Source organism: Arachis stenosperma, chromosome 1 (assembly GCF_014773155.1).
Source record: "Arachis stenosperma cultivar V10309 chromosome 1, arast.V10309.gnm1.PFL2, whole genome shotgun sequence".
In the NCBI taxonomy this organism is placed as follows: domain Eukaryota; kingdom Viridiplantae; phylum Streptophyta; class Magnoliopsida; order Fabales; family Fabaceae; genus Arachis; species Arachis stenosperma.
The window spans coordinates 117,157,091-117,166,631 of NC_080377.1; the positions used below are offsets into that span (position 1 = coordinate 117,157,091).

General features: G+C 33.8%; 1 protein-coding gene across 1 annotated transcript; it reads right to left on the minus strand.

Moving 5' to 3' along the window:
• Positions 1-632: 632 nt before the first annotated feature.
• LOC130944011 (uncharacterized) lies at positions 633-1,106 on the minus strand. The gene has a single exon (XM_057872131.1). It carries the CDS (start codon positions 992-994, stop codon positions 785-787), a length of 210 nt encoding a protein of 69 aa, XP_057728114.1. The 5' UTR covers positions 995-1,106; the 3' UTR covers positions 633-784.
• Positions 1,107-9,541: the final 8,435 nt, after the last annotated feature.

The following is a 9,541-nucleotide window of genomic DNA, read 5'->3' on the forward strand; positions in this document are numbered from 1 at the left end:
TTTAACCGGATCAAACGGTTTTGGGGACGTATTTGGGGGATATCTGAGAACCTCAGGGTCAAAATCTTAGTTAAATTTTGTGGAGGACAAAACTGTCGGATGGTAAATTTCTTGGGGACCTATTTGGGGTATTACTCAAAAAAAAATAAGAAGAAAATAAAACAAGAAAAAACAGAAAGGGTGAAGATGGATGGCACTATGCATGATCTTCTGGTATTGGTTATGTTAAACCATCATATCATCAGTCTATATTTACACTATATCATCACATAATTTGTTAGAGTAATAATATATATTTTTTAATAATTAATCATCATGTTACATATCCAATAAGTTCGTAGTTAACATCCAGTTATTGACATATCAAAAAATAAAATAAAATAAAATAAAATTATTGACAATATATTAACTAAAATTCTACTAGCAACTTAGAATTCATTTTTCTTAGTCGTGGTCTCATTTAAATTATTAGTAGGTGCTGAAAAAAAAATAAATATAAAAAAAATTGTGTGTGCTGCTGAACAAGGTAGCTAGCTTTGATTTCAAAGCTAAACAAAACCGAAGAAAGACATAATAAAAGAAGAAATTAGGAAAGATAATAAACATGATGAAGCTTAGTGTACAAGAGGTAATAATAAAAGGAAGAAAATAACATTTGATCTGATTAGTAAGTAGTATTTACATTGAATGGGTTAATAATAAAAATAATAAATAACACAAATTATAATTCAAATAATATAGCCTTTTTTTTTTCTCACTTTAAGAGCTTTCAGGTTCGAGTGAGCTAGTGATGGTAGGAGAGTTGAAGACGGCGAGAGCAGAGGGTACAAAAGTACTTTCGTTTGATGTTGAAGCACATGGGCAAGAAGCAGAACTTCCACTGAGTCTCGACATCGGTGGCTTCAACCTTACCGCCGCAGTAAGGGCATGAACCCGGTGCCTGCTGCTTCCCAAGCTCCCTCTCCTCTTCGTCGCACACATACACCACCCACATTTAATTAAGGACAATAATGGAAAACCAATGGATCTTTAATTATATACCCCCCTCTTTTTTTTTATGGGTCTATTTTATGGCCACCACACGGCTCCCATTGTTGCTTTTATAATGTTCCTCATGCTATATGGTAGGTAGGTGGTGTAGTTATAAACTTATAATCATCATGTAAAATACAATTTCTCTTTTTCCACCTCAGGGTTTATGTGGGTTAATTATATATATACTAAAATCAGTTATTAAAATTAATTATATAAAATATATATTAAAATAAATTAAATAATTTATATATTTATATATAAATATATAATAATTAATTTTTTATACGCATAATATTTTTTATTTTTTTATTTTTTTATTTTAAAAATTTATATTTTAATTTATCATTTTTTTGTTATTAGTTATTTTATTTTTAGTTTAATAATTTTTTTATTTAAAATTTTTTGAATAAAATATTTTTGAAAAGTTAAAATTAAAAAAATTATATTAATTTAAAAAATTCAATATTTTTTTATATTTTTTATTTTATTCATAATTTATATTTTTATTATTAATCTATATTTTTTTAGAATATATTTTTTATTGGACTAAGTAAATAACTTTAAAAAAATATTTTTATCATTTTTATTCGGGTCCTGCTCAAGTTATAATTGTCTATATATATATATATATAATATAATATAATATAATATAATGTGGGTGAACTTTTAGAAGATTATTAGAGGTAACAACACTATGTAAATATGTGAATATTTATCAAGACGGATTTTTGGATGGAGGAGGACAGGATCGGGTTTAAATTAAACCCGTCCCTACTCGCCTTAGTGTGTGTCTATATATATATATATATATATAAAATAATTATAAAATAATTAATAATATTTATATTTAAATTTTTATTTTAATTTATATTATATATGTAATAGTAGTTACACAAATTTTGAAATTTAATTTTATTTGTTGGATTTTAATAATTATAGAAACGAATAAGGACGGAATGGATATCCACTGAAATAGATTAAGGTTTAACTTTTTACTATTCATAGATACGACAAAAATCCGTCCCATTGAGTCCCCTATTAGACCGTTCTTGCATGAGACAGACAAAAGGCGGACTTCGTTCAGGAATAAAATACTTATATTTTTTTTAACAAAAAATAAGGAGACTCGAACTCGCAACCTCTTAAGTGAATTTGGAGAAAATTTACCATTTAAGCTATAACTCATTGACAATAAAATACTTATATACTTTTAATAGTTTTATGAATATATATCTATTTTGGTCCTCAAAGAATTTCAGACCAGACACTTTAGTCCCCAACTAAAATTAATTACTTGATTGGTCCCTTAAGTCTTTTACTCCGTCAACTCTAACGGAAGACAAAATAGTCCTTGACAACTCTAACCGAGGACAAAATAGTTTTTGATCTCCTATGTTCGGAAACGACACTGTTTTCCCTTAATTTCCATCATATCTCGCATAACACTAACAGTCTAACACTGTTGTTGGGAATAAGAAGTATGACCACAATCCAATCAATCACGTGTCAAATAATTTGTTATTGTTATTATATTAAAATATTAATATAATAACGTCCTTGATTAAATTTAGAAATTTATCATTGTGATAGTGATCATAATATTGAAAGATAAATCTTTTATAATTTAATCAAAATTGTTCTTGGTCATAGGATTATTAAAAAGGACATTAATAATCCAGAAAGATATATATATATATATATATATATATATATATATATATATATATATATATATATATATATATATATATATATATAATGGTCTTCATTGGATGAAGATTAATAGATCTCATTTATTAAATTATATATATAGATGGTGCATATAGAGATATGACCATTGAACTGACTCACTTTGAGAATTCCTAATGGTTATAATTACCGTATATTTGTCAATAGGATATTTTCAAGATGAACATGGTGATAGAGTTTTCTTTGACCTGCGACTATCATAGTAATTAATAATGTATTTATTATACGTTGATTCCGAACACCTAATACCATAGGGTGCTAGTTGAATGGATATTGGGTATGATTTAAATACTTGTAGAATTAATGATTAGTCAATAAGGAATCCGTCAACTCTCGGTAAAGAGTTTGAGCTCTATGATTATAATGACTGAGATGAATAAACCTTGGCTAAGGGGATTGAATGAATGAAGAAATGAGTTTCTTAGGTCATTCACAGTTCATTATAATAATGGTAACATGTTAGAGTTTGACAATTAAACCATACTCTAAGGATTAACCAAGAGCTGAAATGATGGAAGGAATTATACTTTGTTCTTCTAAGGTTCTTAGTAAAAATATATTACTTCATACTATCGGGTGGTTGAGGAGTGTTGCTAGACGCCAACATTGATTAGTAAATTTAGTACGACTAATTTACTACCCGCTTTGTATTGAACCTATGAGGTCACACACTAACGAGTGTTCTAATCTTTGTTATAGACTTATTTAATTATTATTTTGATTTGATCAAATACATAATTATATTAATTCAAATGGAATATTATTATATTTTTTACTAGCACCAAGAATATAATAATAGTATGATAATTGAGAATATTAAATGAGATTTGAGAATAATTAGTTATTCTATTTCTAAGTTTGGATGAGATTCTAACTGATTTTGTTTCAAATTAAGTTATGATATGATTCATAAATGTGAAGGATTCAGATTTAGAATTTCAAGATATGATTTAAATTTGAATTGAGATTCAAATTTAAAATCAATAACAAATCTCATACTATATATATGTATGCCAAGAATATAGGAAATATGGTGAGAATAACAAGAGTTTTATTCCTTTACCTCTATACACATAAATATATATGAGCCTAATTCTTGGAGAAGAATTTTATGGTGTGCAAAGAGTTGCAAGAGGTTTCTCAATTTAGATCAGATATCCATTAGTCAAGGAGTTGACAGCAAAAGTTGGTTTCGGTGTGGATACGCATAGAGTCTTCGTACAATCGAAAAATAAAGTTTTTACTAAAGCGTCTAAAGGTATCTAGATCTGATCTACTATATATTTATTATTGGAATAAAGTTTAAGTACAAAATAAATCTTTAGGATTACTTTATTTTCTTCCGCTGCGTGTTATGAACACATAGTAATCCTTCAACTGTAACTTCAAGTTACACAATGCACACTCTATAACTTTAATGTTCACAAGAAAAAAAATTCTCAACTTGTTCTCAACCAATTCATATTCATAAAACTAATGACTATGTCTCTCAACTACTTGTCGTTTTCGATGGATCCCATAAATCTAGACAGCAAGTTTGATTTGTTAAGATCCATTGTCGTTGCCATCTCCCTCCTCCTCTGCCCTATCATCTCCATGACCACATTGTCCACTACTCTCATCGCTTCCTTCAACTTCTTCTCCGAACCAATATATATTTAGTAATCGCTTCATTTTCTATATGAATGGCAACGGCGACATTGCTCGTTGTACTGATAGCTTTGATGCGAGGTCGAAACTGTCTGCCAACTTGGGCTCCGGAAAAAAAGGAATAAAGCACTCGGTGTCTATTTTAAATGTGAATTTGCATATGAAGTCGAAAGAGAATCTTCTCATGATGTCCTAATGTCCAACAATCTATATTGCTTGCCAGAGAAAGGCGTGCCCTTGGGATAGTTGTGGAACTTGATCTTGAGGATGTCGTAGACGTTGTCGGGGTTGGAGGTGATGTTATCGAAGACGTGAAAGTGGATGCTTCTGGTGGGTGAAGTGCAGAGGAGGTGGATGTACCAGTTACAAAGATATAGAAAGTGTGTGGTTCATGACATGTTGAGGTATGTGTGACACGTGTGGCAATTACACCATGGCTTAATTTTGGAGCTAAAGAAGAGGAAGTAAAAAATAAAAAAGAAGACTGTGAAGGTGAAGAATGAGAGTATAAATGTCAGGGTTACGAGAGGATATGATAAAAATTGGGGAAAAACAGTGTCATTTTCGAATAAAAGGGTCATCGATCATTTTGTCCCTTGTTAGAGTTGTTAGAGATTATTTTGTCCTCTATAGAGTTGTCAGGGACTATTTTATCTTCCATTAAAGTTGACGAAGCCAAAAACCTAAGTGACTGACGGAATTAATAATTATTAGAAATTAATTGAGTAATTAATTTTAGTTGAGGACTAAAATGTGTGGTTTAAAATTTTTTGAGGAGCAAAATGGATATATACTCTAGTTTTATTATTGTATCATAAGATATTATAATGTAATAATTCTCATCAATAATTTTCGGAGTTACACCTCATTAATTTTTTTGGTGACTAAATAGAAAAGAAAGAAAAAAAAAAGAGACAAAACCAAATTAATTGGCTAGGGTCATATCTAAATCTATTAGATGTTGAAGCTCACTCCATGGTTGGCTCCAATTCGAGTGAATGTCCGCGACAGAAGCAGCTGCTTTAGCCATACAATCTGCAACACTATTTGCAGTCCTCTGAATTAAAAGAATAGAGACTCTCCAATTCCAATTCATAACCTCCTGAATATGCTTTGCCAAATCCCATTCCGGAATATCCTTACTAAGCATTCTTTGGTTTACCAAGAAAAGAGCTTCTAAACAGTCTGTTTCATAAATAACCTCACGAAATCCACTCTCCCAAGCAAGAAGTAAACCTCTCCAAATTGCATACAATTCAGCAAAAAGAACACTGCACACTTCGACTTTCCCAGTGCAACCTTTCAACCAACATCCATCAGGATTGCGAATAATACAACCAAAACCAGCATAGCCAGAAGGAGCAAACCAACTAGCACCACAATTCAATTTAACAGAATGAACTGGAGGTGGAACCCAATGCAAACAAAGTGAAGGAGGAGACAGAGATTGATGCATAGCAAAAATAGTGTGAAACTCTCTTACTGAACTACGAATCAAACTCACCACTTTACTAGCACTCCATGAATCATCTATATTAAATAAGTCATGATTCCTGCTTCTCCAAATTCACCAGATGGTCGAAAAGAAAAGAAAAGCATCTCCACTCCTTGCACCTCTGTAGAGCCAATCATGTAAATTCGAGTTATCTGAATACAGGCCTAAAAGGGTCCAGACCTCCTTGGCACTAGGGCACTCCCGAAGACAATGAAGAATGGATTCAGAACCATTCTGACACCGATGACAGGTGCTAGATAAAGCTAAACCACGACCCAAACGAAACTCTGCCGTAGGAATAGCATTATGCAGACTGAGCCAAATCAAGAACTTATACTTCTCAGGAATATGTAGACGCCATACCCACAACCAATTATCATGCTCATTCCAGTCAAACTTTCTTTTGGCTAGCCAACTGTACCCACTCCTAGCTGAGTAGAGTTTAGAAGATGCCACACCCCACGACCAACCCGAACTCTCTCCAGCATTCAAATCCGGATTATAAGCATTCAAACGCTGTTTGACATCTTCTGGAATGATAGAGAAAATATCATGGAGATTCCATTGACCATCTTTCCAAACGTCTCTAATAGTTAAATCAGAGTCAGATATATGTACAAAAGGGACATCTTGAGCAATTGGGCCCTCAATACTCCAATTGTCAAACCAAAAGGATTGATCAAGTGACCCAACGCACCAAGAGAAGGCATCCTTAAGAGCACCAAAAGCCTTTGAGATACTCTTCCAAACATGAGAAGCATTGCAAGGGACAGGGCCATCTAAAACTCCCTCATTCCTCAGATACTTCGCCCTCAATAGAGCAACCCAAGGCTTGTCCTGACAATGAAAAAGTTGCCACACCAATTTACCAAGTAAAGATATATTAACACACGCAGGGTCTCTAACACCCAAGCCACCAAATTTTTTTGGAGTGATCACGGTCCTCCAATTAACAAGAGAAAGACCTCTACCATCAACTTGACCCTTCCAAAGGAACTGTCTCATCATAGAAGATAATTTATTGCAAACCCAATTTGGAAAAAAAGATACATGCATATGATAGACAGGAATGGATGCTGCAACATAATTGATCAGGCAAAGTCTCCCTGCTTTATTTAGAAGCCTTCCTTTCTAATTAGCTAATCTTCCCCTCACATTTTCAATCACCGAATGAAAAGAAGCCCTACTAGTACGGGAATGATTAAGGTTAACTCCAAGATATCTTCCTAAGTCCAAAGCAAAACGTATTGAAGAAACACTAGTAAAAATATCTCTTCTACGAGCAGTCACATTTTTAGAACAAAAAGCTTTAGACTTTTCAAGATTCACTTTCATGCCAGATGCCTTGCAAAAAATGTTAAGAGAATGCATGACCATTTGGACCTGACTTTTTGTAGCCTGGCAGAAGAGTAAGAGATCATCTGCAAACATCAAATGAGAAAATTTTGGGCCACCCCTAGTGACAGAAACAGGTTTCCACACACCCTCAACCACCTTATGAGATATATAGCAGGCAAGTCTTTCCATACAAAGCATAAATAAGTAAGGAGACATTGGATCGCCCTGTCTAAGCCCCCTTATAGGAGCAAAACTATCCAATCTATTCCCATTCCACATAATAGAAAGAGAGGATGCACGGACACAAGTCATAATCAAATTAACAGTGATGATAGGAAAACCAAAAGCAATGAGAGTACTCTCCAAAAACCTCCAATCCACCCTATCATAAGCTTTTTCAAGATCAATTTTAAAAGCAAGAGTACCTTTCTTGGATTTTGTGTGCTTCATGAAATTCAAAATTTCTTGGGCCACAATAATATTATCAGGAGCACCACGACCCAGAATAAAACCTCCTTGTAAAGGACTAACAATATCTGGAAGAAAAGGCCGAAGTCGGTTAGTCAATACTTTGGTGATAATTTTATAAACAACATTATATAAGCTAATAGGCCTGAAATCCTTCATAAAGGTAGGATTATCAATTTTAGGAATAAGCACAATCAGAGTTTCCATGATGCTAGGATTTAAGAACTCTCCCAAAAAAGCGCTCCGAACAATATTCCAAATCTCAATGCCTACTATCTCCCAATATTCTTTAAAAAAATAAGCTTGAAAACCATCTGGACCAGGAGCCTTAAAAGGGCTCATACTGAATACTGCTGACTTGACTTCCGCAAAAGAGACAGGGTCAATTAACCTAGCACAAGCCTCAGTGCTTAGAGTGGGCATCGGAACATCCCCTAAACAATCAACCTCAACCTCTTCCGTTGTACCAAAGAGATTCTTGTAAAAAGAGAGGGCTTCTTCCTGGAGAATATCTGGATCAGTAGACCAAGACCCATCTCTAACATATAATCCATGTACTCTATTATGGTTTCTACGCACCAAAGTCTGAAGATGAAAGAATTTAGTGTTTCTATCCCATACTTGACCCACTGCTCTCTAGATTTCTGGTACCAAAAAAGTTCCTCTTGCAATAAAAGCCTATTATAATCTTCCCTCAGTTCAGCTTCTTTAATTCTCAGAGATAACACATCGGTAACCTCCAAACGCCGTTGAATCTGATCAATCTGATATTCCAGCTTATTTTTTCGCACAAAAATATTTCCAAAAATCTTTGAGTTGAAATCCAAAGAAGCCTGTTGAACCATCTTAAGCCTTTCAGTAACGCCTCCAAACTCTTGATTCCAAACCTTACTAATAACATGTTTATAAGAAGGATGTGTTGCCCACGCAGCTTGGAACCTAAAAGGACGAGAACCTTTCACTCTGGGGCTACCATGACAACGAACTAAAATAGGACAATGATCAGAATGAAGCCTGCTAAGAATTTCAGAATAACCCTCAGGAAACATTGACATCCACGGCTCATTAACTAGAGCTCTATCCAACCTTTTAGCCAAGTCCCTGCTAGCCTGAACTGCTCTATACCAAGTATATCTCCTACCAGTCACTTTAAGATCAAAGAGCTCACATTCATCTATAGTAGTAGCTAATAGACTAGCTCTGTGAGAAGAAAAATAAGCACCTGTACTCTCATCTGGTGCCACAATCTCATTAAAATCACCAATGGCCATCCATGGTCTATTATGGCCTGAATTAATAGAACGCAAATGATCCCAAAGCATACATCTTTTTTCGAATTGAGGACTCCCATATACTGCACTACAAAGCCAAACTAAGTTACCCACACTCACTTTCACTGTGATACATTGGTCAATTTGATCAATAACCACACAAGAAGCATTAGCAATAGAAGATAGAAACCAAATGCCACCCCTGTGTCCTACTGCTTCCTCAATACCAACACAATGAAAACCCAACTTATCCCAAAAAATTTTTAAATTATTAAACATGGTATGAGTCTCAAAGAGAAAGAAGAAAGATGGTTTATATATTCTCACCAAATTTTTGCAATGCACACGGGCCATCTTGTTAGACGCACCCCTCACATTCCAGGCTATGATATTGAAACTATCCATAAAAAACAGCAAAAAGGGAACTCCAATAACAAACCCGAGACTCAACATGTTGTCCCTGTCTTCGACAATCCTGCTTTTAATGGACTCTCAAGTGGCAGCCCAATTTTCTCCGTCGAAACTTGCACCATAC